The sequence below is a fragment of the Sinocyclocheilus grahami genome, unplaced genomic scaffold (genome assembly GCF_001515645.1).
Source record: "Sinocyclocheilus grahami isolate Dianchi unplaced genomic scaffold, SAMN03320097.WGS_v1.1 scaffold300.1, whole genome shotgun sequence".
In the NCBI taxonomy this organism is placed as follows: Eukaryota; Metazoa; Chordata; class Actinopteri; order Cypriniformes; family Cyprinidae; genus Sinocyclocheilus; species Sinocyclocheilus grahami.
In genome coordinates this window covers 884,654-908,177 of record NW_015505479.1, presented here as the reverse complement: position 1 = coordinate 908,177, position 23,524 = coordinate 884,654, and the positions used below count along the sequence as shown (strand labels likewise).

The window sequence follows — 23,524 nt, the reverse complement described above, 5'->3', positions numbered from 1 at the left end:
TATGTTAGGATAGGACAATATTTGGTCGAGATACAACTATTTGAAAATCTGGAATCTGAGGGTGCAAAAACAAAATCTAAATACTGAGAATTCGCCTTTAAAGTTGTCCAAATGAAGTTCTTAGCAATGCATATTACTAATCAGAAATTAAGTTTTAATATATTTACAGTAGGACATTTCCAAAATATCTTCATGGAACATAATCTTTACTTAATATCCTAATGATTTTTGGCATAAAAGAAAAATGGATAATTTTGACCCATACAATGTATTGTTGGCTATTGCTACAAATATACCCCAGAGACTTAACACTGCTTTTGTGCTGCAGGGTCACATAATATACTAGTGCATACTAACTACTCTATTTGTGTATATGACAGGTATGTGATCAGTCAGATCCCCGGTCTGGAGGTGCTGGATGACACAGAGGTGCAGGAGAACGAGCGTGAAGTGGCCCGAAAGACCTACCGGATGCAGAGAATCAGAGAAGGCAGCCGGAGGAGGAAGGAGCTTCATCGCTAACACTATTCACTTCACTCGCTTCACCTGGGCCATGAGCCAAGCCACTTACAGTCCACAACAACCAAAGCACTCCTTCCAGACCTCAGGAGCGTCAAAGCCTTTACTCATGCACCAGATCATATTCAAACTTGGATTTGAAGTTACAACAAATGAATGTGAAATGACTCCAGAAATAGTCACTTTTGGTGTGCAAGGGCCAAAAATATAACTTTTTATATTAAAAACAAACAAGCAAGCCCAGTCCAGATGAGAAAAAGTAATGCAAAAGTTACTTTCTATAAAAAGTAACTAACGCAATTACATTTACGGTAATAACTCAATATTTGAATGCATTACTTTTAAAAGTAACTTTCCCCAACACTGGTTGCCACCATTAAAAAAAAGCAATAAGCCAGTGACACTGCGGTCTAGTTTATTGCTCTGATATAACTGCTGCTAAAACAGATTATTGATAGCAAATAAAAATCGCCTGTACGTTTTTGTGATAAGGCATATCTCTCGGCTTCAGAGCCTCTGATAACCTCTTCACAGAAACACATGTACTATATTTATCTCAGCTGTGATGTTTGAGTGTCTTATTGTACAGTATGTTCTTTTAAATCAAATTACATTTAATGCTCCTCGTTTAATGCACAGGAAGTTTTGAAATTGACTCATGTCTACAGATTGCTAATTATATTTTTTATAGGCTATCAGATTCATGCACATGAGTCAGATACGTCTAACTAAATTATGTAAGCATGAAAACGGATGTTAGAAATATGCTCTGTGGTGTTTATTAGCCTACAATGATAATAAACTAACTATGACCTTTAACACAAATTTATAACAGAGCAGAGAAACAGGCGCAGAAGCGCTATATCATTACCGTAATACACACAATATTATAAACAATCAGTCAAAACTGATTATTATAAACTCTGCAAAAGCATCCTAAGCTACGGTTCTGCTTATAAGTCTTATGTACCCCTTGCAGAATATGCAACATTTTTATAATTTAACTAAATGAGAGGAAATGTGTTTTGAATGTGTTGAATTGATGTGTAAAATTTGTTTAAAGATCTCTTTTTTCATTTAGTACCCTTCAAGAAGCTAATACTTATGTTACCAGAAGACAAAAAAAGTACAATTTACCATGCATTTAATTCAAAAAGTTTACACACCTTCTGACACTTACTGATGTTTTTTTTTTATTGAAGTAGCCCAATCTATTTTCAATTTCACTGAGAGAGAGCGAGAGAGAGAGTTTATTTGTTCGCAGGGGCAATGCACATTAATAAACATGACTTTAAATGTGCCATAATTTGCCAAAGAGGCTATTCTTCATCTGCAGACCCTTGACAGAATGTTAAAAAGTCACCTTAAAAACAAAAACAGAGCATCTTATGCACACCTGCAAAGAAGAAGAAATAAAAAAGTAAATACTAAAAAAAAACAAATACATGGTTGCACAATGCACATAAAAATCTAACTAAAATACAATAATAGAAAGTTATCTAAACTAAATAAAATATTGTAGGATTAAATCATAATATTTGGCAAATAAAATGAAGATTACGACAACAAAGACATAGCAACAAGAGAATCAATTATTTTATTTATTTAGTATAAAGACTATTCTCGTAGTTTGGATTTAACTATAGGCTACCATTGGTACTGGTAACAAATTAAAAAAGAAATAATAATTAAATGAGAAAAGTCATTATTTATCAATAGATACGAAATATTTATGAATTACTATCGCTAGACACTACTCCAAAAGTCACGTATCATTGGGTTGTTTACTAATAGGCCCAATTAAAATACGTAGGCCTAATACTAGTAATGTAAAAATAGATACAAGCTAGTTTTAAAGGAATAAATGTGACCCTGGAGCACAAAAGCAGTGTTGAGTCGCTGGGGTATATTTGTAGCAATAGCCAACAATACACTGTATGGCTCAAAATGACAGATTTTTCTTTTATGCCAAAAATCATTGGGATATTAAGTAAAGATCATGTTCCATGAAGATATTTTGTAAATGTCCTACATCAAAACTTAATTTTTGATTAGTAAAATGCATTGCTAAGAACTTCATTTGGACAATTTTAAATGCAATTTTCTCAATATTTAGATTTTTTTTTTTTTGCACCCTCAGATTCCAGATTTTCAAATAGTTGTATCTCGGCCAAATACTGTCCTATCCTAACAAACCATACACCAAGGGAAAGCTTACTTATTCAGATTTCAGATGATTAAAAAAAAACAAAAAAAATGGTTTTGCGATCCAGGGTCACAAATGTTAAAACGGCTTGCCACATATGACTAGCGTGCAGGGGGGGCAGCGTCCAGGCGAGGTGGGTTTTGGCAACAGCTGATCTGTGACTGGAGTGTGCATGGTAGGTAGTGACGTAGAGTCCGGAAGGGATCCGGAAATGGACGAACGTATTGTTTAAATAAAATAATTTTATCATGTCTCATTCAGTATCAGTAAATTGCGTTAGATATCAGCTAAGTATCAAGTGTTCAAGTGTTGCTTAAAGAGTGCTCATAATCAGTGTGTTTAGTGTACTAAAATAACATTATTTATACTTTTTTAAATAGTATTTATTAATATTTAGAATTGGCTAATATAATGTAATAAAATAAAATAATTTATATTTTGTTTTCATGCTTTTTTTTGTAAATTTATGTGCTTTTTTAATTTTATCAGCTTTTGTTTTTCTTAAATATTTTCTTTTTTACATTTATTTCCAATTTCAGTTTTAGTAATTTTAGTACTTCGCCTAAAACTTTAAACTTAATTCGTTCCCAAGGCAGTAGTTCTAATTTTTTAAGTTAGTTTTTTAATATAATTTTCATACTTTATTTAATTTCAGCTTTATTTCAATTAATAAATAATTGATTTGTAGTTAACATTAACAACACTGGCACATTTAGCTGTTTGTCAAAAAAAAAAGTTTTATTAGTGAATTCAGCAAGTTACTTACATTTTTCTCTCTTCCTCTCAATTAAAGGTTGAAGAGTGTGCAGTGAGGAAGCGTGTTTTTAGTTATGACGAACCCTTATGCACACACCATTGAGCCTCTGGACCCCCAGAAGCCCGAACACAAGCTCTTCAACCTTAAAAAGCTCAAAGACCCCAGATATGGTAAGACGGTATTTTGTAAGCATGCCTTGTTGAATAGTTGATTCAGAGTTACAGCACCTGTGCTTCTGGGAAATGACTTGACTCTACCTGACTGTGTTCCTCTCTGTACTTCTCTTTGAAGACCAGCTTCCCTTCTCCATCCGTGTGCTGCTGGAGTCTGCGGTGAGGAACTGTGACGGGTTCCTGGTGAAGAAAGAGGACGTGGAGAAGATCCTCAACTGGAAGGTGACGCAGAGTCAGACCGTGGAGGTGCCTTTCAGACCGGCCCGCGTCATCTTGCAAGACTTCACGTAGGTTTTGACTGGATCTCCGTAACCTGCTGCCTTTTATCTGGCCGTTATATATTTGTCTCCTTGTTGGTTCTCTGTAAACAGGGGTGTTCCTGCAGTGGTCGACTTTGCAGCCATGCGTGATGCAGTGAAAAAATTACAGGGCGACCCCGAGAAGATTAATCCAGTCTGTCCGGCTGACCTTGTCATAGATCATTCCATTCAGGTCGACTTCAACAGGAAGTAGGTCTTTGCCATTTGACAGAGATGTAAAATAGTTTCACAAAGCTGTTTTTCTGTCGTTTAGAACAGACTCCGTTTAATGTTTGTTTTCATGTGCTGAGTTCTCATGCTGATGCACCTTCTACAATTGAGAATTTATTTAATCTCTTTGAATCAAGAGCACACAGAATGTGCATGCTTTGCGTTTAAGTGCTTAATCACAAAGTACACTTAAGCATACTTTTAAAAATAGTATTTTACTTTTTGGGTGATTTAAAAGAATATGTGCACTCTACTTGTAATGAGTTTAGTTTCAGATACTAAATTGCACTTGTTATTGCACTTAATTGCAATTAAATTAAAATGTATTACAGTTTGAGTTATATTGCATGCAGTCAGATTGATTTAAAGTGCTTTTTGACCCACTTAAGTAGCACTAAAGAAAGTTTGTCTCTGAAATACTGTATGGTTAAAGTGTACTGCTGAATTTACTGACATGCATTTAGGGTAAACTAAATATACTTTAATGTCATTTCTATTGAAACTTGTATGTCATGTATTTTAAGTTGCAATTTTGTACGTTTAAAATATATTAACTTTTTAAATGTAATATTGAATAACACACTACAGTTCAAATTATAATGATCAACACATCCAAATAAGTGTACTTCTTTAAAGCACGACTTAAGATTATTATATGTATTATATAACATAATGATTTAAAATGTACTTTAAAGTTAAACTTTTAATTTGACATCATTAATATTATATTATCTGCAAGTACAGTTTTTTTACACTACAAGTGCACATTCAGTACAATTAAGCACACTTCTTTTTCATAAGTGTAGCTGTTTACATTTTAAAATGTTTTTTAAAAAATACATTTTTATTCTTTAAATTTCTTATGAACTCCCTAAATGTTACTGTCACAACTAAAAATGAAAACTAAAACTAAGGAGTGCTTGTCTTAAAATTTGCTCTCTGGTGACAAGTGTGTCATAATTTTAACTGTCCAGTACAAAAGTTCATTACTCTTTCCATTCTTAAAGGTCTGACAGCCTTCAGAAAAACCAAGACCTTGAATTTGAAAGGAACAGAGAACGATTTGAGTTTTTGAAGGTAATTTTCCCCTTCTGTATTTGACATATTTGATATGACGATGAAGATGGCTTGAGAACTAATTGTATCGGTCCACAGTGGGGTTCTAAAGCATTCCGGAACATGCGGATCATTCCGCCGGGATCAGGAATAGTCCATCAGGTCAATCTGGAATACCTGGCCAGGGTCGTGTTTGAGCAGGACGGATACTACTATCCAGACAGTCTGGTGGGAACGGACTCCCACACTACCATGATCGATGGGCTGGGAGTGCTGGGCTGGGGTGAGTGAAAATCATCGAGAAGTTTCATTACTTTTAAATAAAATTTTTAGCTACCTATACATTTATTGTTTTTGGCATGAATGGGCTTTAAAGGGTTAGTTCACCCAAAAATGAAAATTAGCCCATGAATTACTCACCCTCAAGTCATCCTAGGTGTATATGACTTTCTTCTTTCAGACGAATCCAGTCAGAGTTATATAAAAAATTGTCCAAAATATATCCATATTCAAAACGTAATAATCACTTTAATGTAGCTTGCGCTCACTGTTGTACACGGAAGCAGTTCCGGGCAGATGATGTACTAATGCCGTGTTTACATTGATCTTGCATCATAAAGCATAAAAGCCGATGTGCAAGTACATTTAACCACTTACATTACTCAGCCGAACGCACAAGCACACTTCTTCATGAGCATTTGAGTGTGCGGTTAAAAACTAACCTAGAGTGCCATCTGCTGTTAAAAACTAAGCTCAGAATCGATTCGAGAGAGAATCACGATGCATTCCAAAAATCTCAGAATCGATCCACGAATCATTTTGAATCGATTTCTTCTCGTAAACTCAGAGATGTGGATTCGGACGGCACACAACCTTTACCACACTACCACACAACCTTGGTGTTTGTCAAAAAACCGTAGGTAATTCGGGATTTTCGGGTAGGGATTTTTACGGCGGTGGTGAGAGATAAACACAGACATTCTGGATTCGGACGGCAATTAAAAATCACTTACGTCCCAATGAGAAACAATTACCATCCGAATAGGACTATAGGCTACATAAAATGTCAATAATGAGATACCAAGTTATAATAGATGATATAAGTCATAATTATATAATAATATTTACTTTTAATCTCATAATTGACTTAGTATCTCATAATTTTGCCATTTTATGTATAGGCCATAATAGTTCAGGCGTATTTATGACAATTATGACAATTGCAATTTTTTATCTCATACTAATGACTGAGTATCTCATAATCTTGACATTTTATGTCATAATGCATGTCATACTCATGAATTATGACTTAAACATAACATGTCAAAATTATGAGATAGTCAGTCGTCATTATTATGAGATAAAAAGTCAAAATTATCATAAGTGTGATATGCATTATGAATAAAATTTCAAAATTCATAATTTTATCTCATGAAGCTGAAACTGTCGTAGTTACGACTTATGAATTATGACTTATACATAACATGTCAAAATGATGAGATACTAGATAGAAATTCTAAATTGTCATAAGTCGTAACTATGACAGTTTCAGCTTTCATGAGCTAAAATTATGAATTTTGAAATTGTATTCATAATGCATGTCATACTTATGGTAATTTTGGCCTTTTATCTCATAATTATGACTTAGTATCTCATAATTTTGATATGTTATAAATCATCATATGTCATAATTATGACAATTTAATCTTTCGTTTCATAATGATGACTTATCTAATCATTTCGACTTATGCCATAGTTAGGACTTAGTATCTCATAATTTTGACATTTCATGGATAGGTCATAATGCATGTCACTTATGATTAATTCAACTTTTTATCTCGTAATTTTGACTTAGTCGCTCATAATTTTCACATTTTATATTACGTCATAATACATGTCATATTTGCCTTAATTTTGGCTTATGTGATAACTTTGATATTGTATTTCATAATATTGACATTTTACGTACAATCATAATACACAAGTTGTAATTATGACAGTTTCAACATGTCAGAATGTTGACTTGTTTCTTAACTTAATGACTTTGCATCTCATAATTTCAATATTATTTTTGGTTACACTTTATTTTAAGGTGTCCTTGTTACAATATAATTATACATTTAAGTACTGAGTAATATTAATTAACTACATATGCTTACTATATGGTTAGCGTTAGGATTAGAGTTTGGTTTAGGACTAGTTGCATGTAATTATGCATAATTAATTGTTATTATAATAGTAAGTACATGTAACGTGCAACAAGGACACCTTAAAGTGTTACCTTATTTTTGTTAATATATGGATGTTGAATTGTGTATCTGTGTTGGGCTTGTAAATAAAGAGAAAGACATTAGAGATTCAGTGATAAACGGCAAATGTCGAGCTGAGATTTAAGCTCCGATCTTTTGGAGCAGGTGTTGGAGGTATCGAGGCGGAGGCGGTCATGTTGGGTCAGCCGATCAGCATGGTGCTGCCAGAAGTCATCGGCTACAAACTACAGGGAACGCCCAACAAATATATCACCTCCACTGACATAGTGCTTACTGTCACCAAGGTATGCAAGTCTTGCCATATCGGAATTTTATGGTGACTTTGGTTTGCTTTTAAGGAATGTTGCTATGTTTTACTATATGCTTTCTCTGCTCAGCATTTGCGGCAAGTTGGTGTGGTTGGAAAATTTGTGGAGTTTTTCGGCCCTGGTGTTGCTCAGCTGTCTATCGCAGACCGCGCCACCATCGCCAACATGTGCCCTGAGTATGGAGCCACCGCTGCCTTCTTCCCTGTAGACCAGATCAGCATTCATTATCTGAAGCAGACGGGTGGGTAAACCTGTCCCTGATCAGTTTTAAAAGCTTCTAATCCTTGTTAAAAAGAAGTACACTTCTGTCATGACAACTCTCGGAGGGATTGGCATGGTAATGTACATGACAATGTTAACGTATTTGGTCTTGGAGGAATAGATCTGCTACGCTGCTGCTCCCGAGACTTGCTACTGCCAATACATCCACAACATGCTGCTGTGAGCATGTAAGAAATACTGCTGCTGCACATATAACACACATGAATATCCCCCATATAGCATACATAAATCACCCCGTAGCAGATCTATACAGGTGGAGCTGGGGAGGTGGAGGGTTTCTAAGGTGCACTGCCAACTGCTACAGCAAACAAAAGCCAGGTATTTGAATATTGAGCAGCGAGCTCATTGGCTACCGATACAGGAGAGAACCAATCAGCTGCCATGTGACAATGATGTCACCAGGTCAGAGCTAGAGCTAGACCTATCGGACTGCGCCATCTAGAGTTTCATGCAAAAACTCTGTATTTCAGCATACTTGTAAAAAGAATACTTATTATTGAAATAATATACCTTAAAGGGTTAGTTCACCCAAAAATGAAAATTAGTCCATGTTTTACTCACCCTCAAAGCAGCCTAGGTGTATATGACTTTCTTCTTTCAGATGAATCCAGTCTGAGTTATATTAAAAATGATCCTTGCTCTTCCAAGCATTAGAATGGGAGTAGGTGGGTGTTTTTGTTCAACAGTCCAAAAGATGTCAAATAAAGAGCGTGCATCCGTAATAAAACTTTATAATGTTATTGTGTTTTTGTAAGAAAAATATCCATATTTAAAACATTATAAACACTTTTTTCTCACTTCTGCTGACTGTCATACGTGCAAGGCGTTTAAATAAAACCCTTTAAAAGAATGTGCTTAAGTGCAAACTGAATGTAATGATTCATACATTTTTTTGCATGTTAATTGCAATTAAATTAATATGTATTATAGTTTAAGTTTATATTAAATGCAGTTGTTAGTTGAACTTTAGAGTGCTTTTTATCCACTTATGCTGAATATACTGACAAGCATTTGTTAAACTAAAATATACTTTAATGTAATTTCTATAGAAGCATGCATGTAATATATTTGTAATTACACATTTGTACTGACGAAGTTGAAATTTTGTTTTAAAATATATTAACTCAAATTAAATCAAATTCTACAGTTATAATAAGAACTTTGCATGTTCTTTAGTATGTTAGTCAACAAATCAAAATAAGTGCACTTCTTTAAAGCACGACTAAAGACTATTAAAACAATTATTTAAAATGTATTTTAAAAAAGTTACTTTTTAAAAGTGTACTTAAGTGTGTTCAGAAACAGTCATGAAAGTGTCTGTATTTAAGTCACTTAAGTGACTTTTATTTCATTAATATTATATTATCTGGCAAGTACAGTTTTTTAAAAACTTTAAATCTGTAGATGCACATTCAATACAGTTAAGTGCACTTCTGTTTCATAAGAGAAACTACATTCTGCTGTGGTCAGGGAGGTGGAATTGCTTTTCTTTCTACAACAGAGTTGGCATGTTTTATTCATGTGTTTTTAAGGGAGGGATGCAGAGAAGCTGAGTTACATAGAAAAGTATCTGAAAGCGGTGGGCATGTTCAGAGACTACAGCAACACAGCTCAAGATCCACAGTTCACTCAGGTACCAAATCTCAGCCCACACATATGCTGTTCACAGATATACAGCCGTGGCCATAATTATAAGAACAGTAGTATTTTATACTATAATAGTGTTCTATTAATTTTGGCCACCACTGTATAAGCACTAGTCGCTGTTGTCTGAACCTCTTTCTGCAAAACGTACTTAAGTCTGAGGATCATTGTTATTAATTTGTCTCTCATTCTCTCCCACGCAGGTTTTTGAGTTGGACCTCAGTACGGTCGTCCCCTGCTGCAGTGGTCCCAAGCGGCCACAGGACAAAGTGTCTGTATCAGAGATGAAGCAGGACTTTAAAACGTGTTTAGGGGCCAAGGTACATGTTACAGAAACACCTGAGAAAACACACCACAGGACACACACTCCCTTTGAATCTAGAGATAATGCAGCATTCAAGAGGCAGGTAGTTCAGCTCCATTGCCAAAGCTGAATATAAAGGATAGTGAAGTCGTAATAATGCGTATGACACAACTGACATTCAAAAAGTATTTTGAAGAGTAAAAATGAACACCGTGATCACTGAACTAGAAGATAAGCAATCACAGGATGAGCAGAGGTCTTGTTCATATGCTAGCATATTTCTGCCAAATAGAAAACCATACTTTGCTAAAACATACATTTTTATGACATAAATCATAATTGTGAGATACAAGTTGAAATTCTGAGATATGAAGTCGAAATTATGAAATAAAAAGTTATAATTACGACATTAAAGAAGTCTATGACGGTCAGAATTATTAAATAAATAGTCGTACTTGATATAGCTCAAAATTATGACAAAACAAGCAACATAAATCAAAGTTGTGACAAAAAGTCATAATTATTTGCATAAAAGATCTGACGTAAATCAAAGTCGAACACAGTCACAATTATGACAAAAAGTCACAAGTACAACACAAGTTGAAATGGTGAGTCATTGTTACAAAATTATGAAATTTTAAAAGATTAAGACTTTAAAATTAAATTATGACGTGAAGTCCTTATGACAGTCAACATTTTTATGTAATAATGAAATCTGACATAAATTGAAACTGACATAAAAAAGATGATGAAATTATGACAGTCACAATTATGACATAAAAGTCGAAATTGTGACAGTCATTATAACAAAATTATGAAATTGAGTCAAGACACAAAAAGTAAAATTTGAAAAATGAAAGTTATGACAGAAGGTCAAAATTATCACAAAAAGTCAAAATTGACATAAAACTTGACATTATGACAAAACAATTGACATAACATTTAAAAAAAATATTAGTTTTACATCATAATCATGATTTGCCAAATTAGATTTTTTTTCTTATGTCAGTACAGGAATCTTTAGAAGTGCATTTCCTCCACAAATTTCCTTTTAAAAAAACGTTAAGTGTGTATACAGTTCATTTTGTTAACTTTTAGGAGCACACTAGACTGAAGAGGGCCTCAAAGCTAATATATATGAGCTATGGACATAACAGAAATGTCATAAAATCCACAATAGTCAGATTTTGATTTCATAGGTTCTTTAAAGCAAGGCTTAAGCATTAATCACTGTCTGTGTCTGTGTCTGTCTACAGCAAGGCTTCAAAGGATTCCAGGTGGCTCCTGAGCGTCATGATGTTCGAGTGCCCTTCCAGTTTAACGGAGCGGAGTATTCTCTGTCTCACGGATCCGTGGTCATCGCAGCTATTACCAGCTGCACTAACACCAGTAACCCCTCAGTCATGCTGGGAGCAGGTACATGTCTGTCCACAGGGATGCCATCTGGGTCAAAGACGAAAAAGGGTTCAAGCATAAAAACAATAAGTGTAATACTGCTTTAAATTGTTGTTTTTTCTAAAAAAAATAAAAAGTAAAAACATTTCTGTTTAATTTAATTGCCGTTTTGTTTTTCGGAGCAAAAAATAAATATCGTACATTTTCCCCTGATTTACAGAAGAGACCCACTAAAATGTCATTCAGTGTAACAATCTCGTCAGGCATATTTACAACAAAAATCAATTTATGACATATTAAAAGACTAATTACTTTAACCTCAAATACTAAATAGTTGTAATTTTACATTTTTTTTTAAATGTGCCACTATCCTAGATTTTGCCCAGTTGTCAGTAAGAATTTTTTACTAATTTAAAACACAATAACATTTAATACGCTCCCTTATTCTTTTATATATTTTAATATGTACACGTCAGAATAAGCATGTTGTTTGAATTTTTACATAAATATTGTGTTACACTGAACGACAATGTAACATTATTTCAACCAAATTGTGACATTTTTATTCTCCAAAAACTTATTTGAAACCTTAAAAGTAAACACTTTACTTACATTTAATGTGCTTTCTATGGACATAAAATCACTTTTGTACATTTCTTTTGATGCGGACATCTTAACGTCTTTGACCCATCTATATGTTTTTTCCCCCTGTGTAACAGAAAAAGATGGTTATCAGAGGCTCTTTTCCATATTTCAGAAGTGTATGGAAACGGGGCTCCAGAAACAGCATGGAAGTTGTCCATCTGACGCTTTAAATTCTTCCTAATTATTTAATTTTCATTTTTATTTGACCTATATATCTCAGTATCTTTTTTTGAGTAATTACTTACAAAATTAAATGACATTTTTATTTTAAATTAAACATTTTAATTTAGTATTATTTCCAGGAACTGTGCAAAATGCAACATTATTACCTCGACAGAAGCTGAATAGGAGAATAGAGAATCTTGGTCTTTAGTTTCTGTCTTAGCTGTTAAATGTCTTTTGAATTTCAGTGGTTTCATGCAACCACGTAAAACACATTGTGGTCAACAAAAGCCCTGTTTATTCTTGCTGGATTTTGACTCGCACTGTTAAAAATATAAACAATATGTGATAATATAATACAGACAGTCCACATTTTAACAAATAGAAGTTGAACACTGACAAAAAGTCACAATTATGACATAAAATGTTTAAATTGTGACAGTCATAAATAATTATTACATAGTCAAAATTATGAGATTACTACATTTTATGTAATAAATATGACAAAATGTCAAAATTGCATAGTCAAAATTAAGACATGATATTACATAATTATAACTTTTTTGTCATAGTCTAGTTTTTTTTTTCATTACAATTATGACTTAGTAAATCATAGCATTTAAATTTTTTTTTAATGATTTGAATAACTCATGATTATGATTTTACCTAAACTTGATTGCTTCAAGTGAAGCCATATTTAATGTCTGTTTTCTTTTACCTTGCATGCTTTGTTTATGGTTTTTGAGGATGAGGGCATGCATCTGTGTTTGCATCTGTCTAATTTGGCAGCTTTTGCCAACTCACAGATACATTTGTGCCAAAACACTGTAGAGGAACAAAAGCTAAGGTTAAGCCTCTTTTATATTTGCCATTCGTTTTTCAGAACAGACCTGTTACCCATTTTTGGGTCGTGGCCCACCAGTTAAGATCCACTGACTTAGAGGCTCATTATAAACATGTAAACAAACTCCAAATGTATTTGTGTCACTTTACAACTAATGTAATGCTATTTCTTTCTTTCTGTCAGGTCTGTTGGCGCAGAGGGCTGTAAAGGCTGGTCTCAGTGTCAAGCCGTACATAAAGACCAGTCTGTCTCCAGGCAGTGGAGTGGTCACATACTACCTTAAAGAGAGCGGGGTCATGGACTTCCTCTCACAGTTAGGGTGAGGAGCTCTTCTTTGCCAAAGTCTGTCTGACTGACTGAGGGGCCGTTCACACAGAACGCGCTCAGGAATGGTTTTAATAAAAGCACAGCGCAGAATGCCATGTTGGTGTCAAATAAAAAGTTGCTATGCCAACTTGCTGCTGTGAACAAAAGCCTGCATTGTTTGCCCCGCCTTCAGGGTCTTCTGATTGGTCCACTCTTTTGGAACTGACATTAAGTGGCGCTGCGTGTGAAGTTGAAATTCTTTTTAGTCTTAAATGTGCGAGACGCTGCAAAAGACGCGAGTGCAGCGGTCAAACACGTCTGTTTAGCACATGTTTAATGGGAAAGTAGCGCATTGGAATGGAAAAACATGGTGTGAACAGCCCCCAGTGTTATTTTTAGTATTATTTATATACTATTATAGTATTTTAATTAGCTTTTATTTTTGTGTTGAGTTTTATTTGATTAATTTTCAGCTCAGTTTTAGCTTTAGCTAGTAATTTCAGTTCTTCAAGTTGAACTTATTTTATTTCAGTTAGTTAAGTTTTGTATCTTAAGTTTAATATTTTTACTTTTGTAATTTCTTTGTAAATATATATTTCTATTTAGCTTTATTTTAATACAGTTTAGTAAAGTAGTTTCAGTCATTTTAGTACTTAACTAAACTACTTTAGAACAGTTAGTTGCCAAGGCAACATTTCAGATTTCCGTTTAGTATTTTTTAGGTTTTTTTTGTTTGTAGTTTTTGTATATTTGTATTTTATTTCAAGGCAAGGCAAGTTTATTTATATAGCACATTTCATACACAATGGTAATTCAAAGTGCTTTACATAAAAGGAAGTAAAATAATCATAAAAAATAATCACAACAATAAAACAAGGAATTTAAAAACTTTTAAAATGATTTAAAATGAATTTAAATTTCGTAAAATTTGAAATAAATTTCGTAAATTTGAAATACATTTCTAAATTTCATAAATTGAAATTAATTTCGGATTTATTTCAAGTAGCAAAGCCAAAATGAAAGTTTTTAATAGTTTTAACAATAACAACCCGTGTTTAACAATGGTAATTCAAAGTGCTTTACATAAAAGGAAGTAAAATAATCATAAAAAATAATCACAACAATAAAACAAGGAATTTAAAAACTTTTAAAATGATTTAAAATGAATTTAAATTTCGTAAATTTGAAATAAATTTCGTAAATTTGAAATACATTTCTAAATTTCATAAATTGAAATTAATTTCGGATTTATTTCAAGTAGCAAAGCCAAAATGAAAGTTTTTAATAGTTTTAACAATAACAACCCGTGTTTATATATATATATTATTTGTGCATCTTTAGTTATATATATATTATTTGTGCATCTTTAGTTTCGAGGTTGTTGGTTACGGCTGCATGACCTGCATTGGCAACAGTGGACCTCTACCAGAGCCGGTTGTAGAGGCGATTACTCAGGTTAACAAGCTTTTACTCATCATTTTATAATGTTTTTGGATAATATTTTCAAATTTAGAACAGCTTTCTTTCTGTCTCAGGGTGATTTGGTTGCTGCGGGTGTCCTGTCTGGAAACAGAAACTTCGAGGGTCGCGTCCATCCCAACACACGAGCCAATTACCTGGCCTCTCCTCCTCTGGTCATTGCTTATGCTATAGCAGGCACAATGAGAATAGATTTCGAAAAAGAGCCTTTGGGTGAGTAATTCATATTTACCAGGCATTTAATCCTACCAGTGGTTGGTTCTCCCTCAAGAGGATGAATGTTTCTTGGTCTGTCTCGATCCAGCCGTGAACTCTCAGGGAAAAGAGGTTTTCCTGAGGGACATCTGGCCCACGCGGGAGGAGATCCAGGCGGTGGAGAGACAGTTTGTCATTCCTGCCATGTTTAAAGAGGTCTATGAGAAAGTTGAGGTAGTGTTGACTTATAAACTCCTTTTTCATGAGTCAGTACAGTGCCTGGATAACAAAAACACCATTAGTTAAGTGTATATATAGTAAATTAAACCGTAGTGTCTGTCTGTTTTCATATTTAGAAAGTGAATGAACGCTGGAACTCCCTGAAAGCTCCTTCTGACAAGCTGTATCCCTGGGAGCCCAGTTCTACTTACATTAAATCCCCTCCTTTCTTTGATGGACTGGTAATGTATACCGTTTTTTTTGTGTTGTTTTGTCTGAGAGTTCAGTATTATACCTATACCCTAATAAAAAAATGAAGGGTTTTTTAGTGTATGTTAAAAAAGTACTCGTTTTTTGAAATAATAGTATATATTTAAGTGTGAATGTAATATTTTCAGTCACTTAATTGCATGTTAAATGGTAGAGTATTATAGGTTACATTTCTATTAAACGCAAAAATGCTTTTTGATCCACTTAAAGGGTTAGTTCACCCAAAAATGAAAATTCTGTCATTAATTACTCACCCTCGTGTTGTTCGAAACCCGTAAGACCTTCGTTCATCTTCGGAACACAATTTAAGATAGTTTTGATGAAATCTGAGGGTTCTCTGACCCTCCCATAGACAGCAAGGTAACTACCACGTTCAAGGTCCAGAAAAGTATCAAGATGATCGACAAAGTAGTGGTTCAACTGTAAAGTTACGAAGCTACGAGAATACTTTTTTTGCGCCAAGAGAACAAAAATAACGACTTTTTAGTCACTTTGGACGCGCGTTCACGACAGTACCATGACGCGAGCGTGTGGCGGCGCTGAACCAGATTCGGCGTAATAAAGTCGTTATTTTTGTTTTCTTTTCGCAAAAAAGTATTCTCGTAGCTTCGTAACTTTACAGTTGAACCACTACTTTGTCGATCATCTTGGTACTTTTCTGGACCTTGAACGTGGTAGTTACCTTGCCGTCTATGGGAGGGTCAGAGAGCCCTCAAATTTAATCAAAACTATCTTAAATTGTGTTCCGAAGATGAACGAAGGTCTTACGGGTTTGGAACAACACGAGGGTAAGTAATTAATGACAGAATTTTCATTTTTGGGTGAACTAACCCTTTAAGTATAATTTTTATATGTAATTTCATTATTACTTCTATTATCTTTGAAATATGGTTAAGGTACTGCTGAATGTTCTGACAAGCATTTATGATGAACTTAAATGTACTTTACTGTCATTTCTATTGAAACTTATATGTCATGTATTTAATATTTATGTTACTTAATATACTAAAAATTACTCTTTAGTACTTAAGATCATCTAAGTGTGCTGTGCTATTTTGGGACACTGTGAATATGAACTTAAATGTGATTTTAACATACTTTCTATGTATTAAAAAAATGTAGTTACCACTTGTAGTACACTTGAGTGTACTAGTGTATGAAAGATGGGTTCAAGTTGTAACTAAATATTTTTAAATACAGAGACAGTATGTTAAAATCACATTTAAGTTCATATTCACAGTGTCCCAAAATAGCACAGCACACTTAGATGATCTTAAGTTTATCTTGTGAGTAAAGAGTAATTTTTTGTATATTAAGTAACAAAAATATTTAAAATATACATTAAAGAAAAACTTGATTTGACATTATTACATTTTAAAAGTGTTCTTAAGTGTGTTAAGAAACAGTTGTGAAAGTGTCTTTCTTTAAGTCACTTAAGTGACCTTTTATTTCATTAATATTATATGTAAGTACAGTGTTTTAAAAATATACTAAAGTACAAGTGCACATTCAATACAGTTAAGCACACTTCTTTTTCACACGGTTTGGCAAGAATTGTAAACTTAAGTTTCTTTGCTGCTGCTACATTTTTAGACCCGGGAGCTGCAGACACCAAAGTCCATAACGGACGCGTATGTGCTGCTCGATTTGGGAGATTCTGTGACCACAGACCACATCTCGCCCGCTGGAAACATTGCTCGTAACAGTCCTGCTGCACGATACCTGACCAGCCGCGGGTGAGACGTTCATCCTCTTAAGCGTATTCAGCAATTCAAGCTGTTACACACCTATCTCTGCGTGATATAAATAGTTGAATGCAAAAAGTTCTATATTGTCTCTAAAGTGAAATATGACTCACAGTGGGTAATGAAATATTGTTTCTAATCCTAGACTCACCCCGAGAGAGTTTAACTCGTACGGTTCTCGTCGAGGGAACGATGCAGTCATGGCTCGAGGCACATTTGCCAACATCCGCCTTCTTAACAAGTTTATAAACAAGCAAGCACCATGCACCATCTACCTTCCTACTGGGGAGACGGTATGAAACTCTAGTATTATAACAATATGTAAAATAATATATATTAGTGTATAAAAAAATATATTTATATCAATAGTTAATATTAGATTGTTATGCAAAAATGTGACCCTGGACCACAAAACCAGTCTTAAGTGTCAATTTTTTTTATTTGAGATTTATACATCATCTGAGAGCTGGATAAATAAGCTTTCCATTGATGTATGGTTTGTTAGGATCGAGACAATATCTGGCTGAGATACAACTATTTGAAAATCTGGAATCTGAGGGTGCAAAAAAATCTAAATATTGAGAAAATCATCTTTAAAGTTGTCCAAATGAAGTTCTTAGCAATGCATATTACTAATCAAAAATTAAGTTTTTATATATGTACGGTATGAAATTTATAAAATATCTTCATGGAACATGATCTTTACTTAATATCCTAATGATTTGTGGCGTAAAAGAAAAATGGATCATTTTGACCCATACAATGTATTGTTGGCTATTGCTACAAATATACCCCAGCGACTTAACACTGCTTCTGTGCTCCAGGGTCACATATATATGTGTGTGTGTGTTTCTGTTGGCAGATGGATGTGTTTGATGCTGCAGAGAAATACCAGCAGGCTGGTCATCCTCTCTTGATTCTGGCGGGCAAAGAGTATGGATCGGGAAGCTCTAGAGATTGGGCGGCTAAAGGGCCTTTCCTGCTGGTGAGACTTTATACATCATCTAATGTTTCCTCAAAATCATATACTGAGACATTTATGCATAATCGAGTTGCTCGGGTTGAAAAATCCACATTCAGGAAGAGAAATGTATTGTTGTCTTGGACAAGATGATCAATTTCTGTCTGGAAGCTACATGTATGGGAGAAAAACAAGCTTCCAGTACATATTTTGTCCTTATAGTTTCATACATGGCAATCCTAGTCTCTTTCAATCCTGTCTGCATGTGATGTCCCTTGTGAAAAAGAAGTGTGCTTAAGTGTATTAAATGTACACGTAGTGTACTTCAGATCTTAAAAGTATATTTTTAAAATACTGTACTGCCGTAATGTAACTTAAATGAAATAAAAGGCAACTTAAGACACTTTCTTAACACACTTGAGTACATAAAAGTGCACTTAGTAATCATGTCAAATTAAAAGTTTAATTGTAAAATCATGATGTTTTAATAATCATTTGTTGTGCTTTGAATAAGTGCACTTATTTTGATGTGTTGACAACACACTAAAGCACGTGTAAAGTACTTGCGTGGTTACATTTAAAGTTAATATAACTTACAAATGTATAATTACGAATATATTTAAATACGTGACAAGTTTCAATATAAGTGACATTAAAGTGTATTTTAGTTTATCATAAATGCTTGTCAGTACGTTCAGCAGTACTTCAACCATATTTTATAGACAATTGAAGTAATTATGAAATTACTTATAAAGATGTACTTAAGTCCTACTTAAGTGTGTTAAAAAGCGCTCTTAAGGCCATTACACACGGAGTCTGAAATGTTGGCACGTTAAAAAATAAATACGACCTCATGTTGTGTCAATCACGTGTACACACTGCCTCTGAAACTTTTGTCCGTCATAAAAAAATTTGGACGATGTTCGACTTTCTGCGTTTTCGCATCCGTAGCAAGCATTTTGATAGGAAAGGATGACGAATACGAAAAAAAAAAGCGAAAAAATGCATACGAAATATTCGGACTCCGTGTGCAAGGACCTTAAAGTTCAGCTAGTTGCATGTAATAAAATTTTAAACTATAAAACATTTTTATTTAATTGCAATTAACATGCATTTGAGTGTGGTTGAAAAATCCCCATTCAGGAAGAGAAATATATTGTTGTTGTCTTGGACAAGATGATCAATTTCTGTCTGGAAGCTACATGTATGGGAGAAAAACAAGCTTCCAGTACATATTTTGTCCTTATAGTTTCATACATGGCAATCCTAGTCTCTTTCAATCCTGTCTGCATGTGATGTCCCTTGTGAAAAAGAAGTGTGCTTAAGTGTATTAAATGTACACTTAGTGTACTTCAGATATTAAAAGTATATATTTTAAATACTGTACTGCCGTAATGTAACTTAAATGAAATAAAAGGCAACTTAAGACACTTTCTTAACACACTTGAGTACATAAAAGTGCAGTTAGTAATCATGTCAAATTAAAAGTTTAATTGTAAAATCATGATGTTTTAATAATCTTTTGTTGTGCTTTGAATAAGTGCACTTATTTTGATGTGTTGACAACACACTAAAGCACGTGTAAAGTACTTACGTTGTTACATTTAAAGTTAATATAACTTACAAATGTATAATTACGAATATATTTAAATACGTGACAAGTTTCAATATAAGTGACATTAAAGTGTATTTTAGTTTATCATAAATGCTTGTCAGTACGTTCAGCAGTACTTCAACCATATTTTATAGACAATTGAAGTAATTATGAAATTACTTATAAAGATGTACTTAAGTCCTACTTAAGTGTGTTAAAAAGCGCTCTTAAGGCCATTACACACGGAGTCTGAAATGTTGGCACGTTAAAAAATAAATACAACCATGTTGTGTCAATCACGTGTACACACTGCCTCTGAAACTTTTGTCCGTCATAAAAAAATTTGGACGATGTTCGACTTTCTGCGTTTTCGCATCCGTAGCAAGCATTTTGATAGGAAAGGATAACGAATACGGAAAAAAAAAGCAAAAAAATGCATACTAAATATTCGGACTCAGTGTGCAAGGACCTTAAAGTTCAGCTAGTTGCATGTAATAAAATTTTAAACTATAAAACATTTTTATTTAATTGCAATTAACATGCATTTGAGTGTCTGAAAACATTACGTTAAGTTCACACTTAAGTTCACAAAATATATTAATATTGTAAAAAGTACTTTTAAATTTTTTTTTATTTTTTTATAAATTATACTAAAGCGCACTTCTTTACACTTTCGTGGTTAGCAAACAGCAGCGGTTTCTGGATATATGACAGTGTGCTGCTGCTGATGTTGGTTTTCTCCCTCAGGGCATCAAAGCTGTTCTAGCGGAGAGTTACGAGCGCATTCATCGCAGTAATCTGGTTGGGATGGGCGTCATCCCTCTGGAGTATCTGCCGGGTGACAGCGCTGAAAGCCTGGGGCTCAGCGGCCGCGAGCGGTACACTGTGATCATTCCTCCACAGATCACACCCAGAATGACTGTCGACATCAAGGTAGAGCGCATGATTTCTACCGCTAACCGAGACTTCAATCTCTTCAGGGAACATTTTACATCAAGTGGCCACTCAGTACAACAATAAATAAAAACCTAACACGCATTCATATTACAGAGAACTGCATCAGGCCACCAACATGCACTATTAACATTTTGTAGCAAAAATGTTTAAGAATCTTTATCTATCACATGCATATTACATACATGTGACGTAAATGTTTTTTCTTAGTTCCTCGTCCTACAGTGCAACAACAAACAAAACCAACAGTGAATTATGGACATACACGCATAATATATAACATATAACAGCAGATGTTATCATCGTAGCAAACAGTGGGACATGTGGGGTTGTATTTCATTTCATTTTATTTTTTAATTTTTAATATTTTAATATTTAAATGTACTTTTCCCAGAAACGCAGGCCCGATAAAGAACCAATTTCCTAAATAATTGTTATTTTTAACTAAAATTAAAACTATATAAAAAGTTTTATTTATTTAAATAAATCTGAAATCAAATATAAATATTAGTAGTGCTGTCGAACGATTAATCGCATCCAAAATAAAAGTTTTTGTTTGCATAATATATGTGTGTGTACTGTGTATATTTATTATGCATATATAAATACACACACATGCATATTTCAGAAAGATGTTATGTTTATATATTAAATATATTTATTTATAATATAATTTATATGAATATAAATATAGACGTAAATATTTTCAAAATATATAGTGTATGTGTGTGTATTTGTATATACATAATTAATATACACAGCACACACACATATATTATGCAAACAAAAACTTGTATTTTGTATGCGATTTAATCACGATTAATCGTTTGACAGCACTACTAATATTAGATGAAAAAACTTCAGTTTAAAAACATAAAATTAGAAATTAAGAAAGTGAAATAAAAAAATATATAAAATCAGTTAAAGTACTAAAACTACTATATAGATATATTTAAAAAATAAAAATGACAAAAGCACATAAAATTACTAAACCTTAATCTAAAATTAAAGTAAAAATATTAATAAAATACGATACTATATAAATAATACTAAAATAACCCGGTCTTAAATATTTCCATTATTTATATTACATTTAAAGTTAATATAACTCGCAAATGTGTAATTACAAATATATCTAAATACATGACATACAATTTTCAATAGAAATTACATTAAAGTATATTTCATTAATATTCTAAATATGAATAAAAAAACTACTATATAAATAATACTGAAATAACACTTGAATATTTTTATACTTTTCATATTACATTTAAAGTTAATTTGTGTAATTACAAATCTATCTGTGACCCTGGACCACAAAACCAGTCATAAAGGTCAATTTTTCAAAATTGAGATTTGTACATCATTAATAAATACGCTTCCCGTTGATGTATGGTTATGTTAGGATAGGATGATATTTGGCCGAGATGCAACTATTTGAAAATCTGGAATCTGAGGGTGCAAAAAAAACTAAATATTGAGAAAATCATCTTTAAAGTTGTCCAAATGAAGTTCTTAGCAATGCATATTACTAATCAAACATTAAGTTTTGATATATTTACGGTAGGAAATGTACAAAATATCTTCATGGAACATGATCTTTACTTAATATCCTAATGATTTTTGGCATGAAAGAAAAATCTATAATTTTGACCCATACAGTGTATTGTTGGCTATTGCTACAAATATCCCCCAGCGACTTAACACTGCTTTTGTGCTCCAGGGTCACATTTAAATACATGACATATAACTTTCAATAGAAATGAAAGTTTACTATATAAGAAACACTGCCTTAAACATTAAATTTTTCTTTATATTCCATATTTCGTATTTCTTTCCTCTCGGCAGCTGGACACAGGGAAAAGCTTTCAGGCTAAGATGAGGTTTGACACAGACGTGGAGCTCACGTACTTCCATCACGGCGGCATCCTCAACTACATGATCCGCAAGATGTCCGAAAACTGAAACCACACCAGGTCTTCAGGACGATCCCCTCGAAACGCACATATCGTGCACCCGCTGGATGCTTGTTTTGTCCCGTCAGTGTTTTAGCTTCTCTTTAAGAACCAGCTGATGTGTTGTTTAGTTATAAATGTACTGTAATGTTTGCTGTAGATGATGGCTGGTGGACGTTCTGTGGGATTGAAAGCTTGAATAACAAGTTTAACTTTCTCTAATCCTACCTCAGCATCTTCGTCATGGTTATTCATCTTATTAATTACTGTACTTACACTAAACTTTGACACAAGTTCCTTACAGGTTATGCATGCTGCGTTTTTGTTCATTATAATAGTATAAACTTTATGATTTGTTTAATTTTTTTTAAGATGCCCCAATGATTCCGTTTCATCACTGTTTTTTTTATTTTTTGCGATGGTTATGCATTACCTTCAGACTGAAATGCTGAAGAAAATGTAGTTTAAAACAAATATTGCATCAGATATATCCCTTGAACAGCTGTCGGATATGAATGGCATGGTACACATTTGAAAGTGCCTGTATTTTCACATATTTTGCATAGAGTCTCTTGAAACCAGCCTGTGCACGTCTCATTCCAGTTTTTATTTCTCATGCGTCTGTATTTGCATTACTGTGCAAAGGGACTGAAAACAAATCTGAAGTCGATTTCACTCCTTGGCTGTGCAATGCAAAGACGAGGTGCTTGCAGTCAGGTGTGCGTTTGCCGATTTAAGCAAAATGTGA

General features: G+C 33.6%; 1 protein-coding gene across 1 annotated transcript; it reads left to right on the top strand.

The window, feature by feature from the left end:
- Window positions 1–3,470: 3,470 nt before the first annotated feature.
- LOC107601170 (cytoplasmic aconitate hydratase) lies at window positions 3,471–23,431 on the top strand. The gene is made up of 20 exons (XM_016293235.1): window positions 3,471–3,652; window positions 3,774–3,942; window positions 4,027–4,164; window positions 5,193–5,262; window positions 5,341–5,524; window positions 7,656–7,795; window positions 7,889–8,060; window positions 9,634–9,734; window positions 9,949–10,065; window positions 11,306–11,465; window positions 13,279–13,414; window positions 14,772–14,856; window positions 14,937–15,093; window positions 15,185–15,309; window positions 15,432–15,536; window positions 17,158–17,300; window positions 17,455–17,602; window positions 18,172–18,294; window positions 20,612–20,797; window positions 22,670–23,431. The coding sequence occupies exons 1-20, from the start codon at window positions 3,556–3,558 to the stop codon at window positions 22,784–22,786; spliced, it is 2,673 nt and encodes an 890-aa protein (XP_016148721.1). The 5' UTR covers window positions 3,471–3,555; the 3' UTR covers window positions 22,787–23,431.
- Window positions 23,432–23,524: the final 93 nt, after the last annotated feature.

Excerpts from the sequence above, each read along its gene's own strand:
- LOC107601170 (XM_016293235.1), top strand. The coding sequence starts at position 3,556 with ATGACGAACCCTTATGCACACACCATTGAGCCTCTGGACCCCCAGAAG. Across the intron at positions 11,466-13,278 it reads CTCAGTCATGCTGGGAGCAG|GTCTGTTGGCGCAGAGGGCT; the intron begins GTACATGTCTGT and ends TCTTTCTGTCAG. Across the intron at positions 20,798-22,669 it reads GAATGACTGTCGACATCAAG|CTGGACACAGGGAAAAGCTT; the intron begins GTAGAGCGCATG and ends TCCTCTCGGCAG.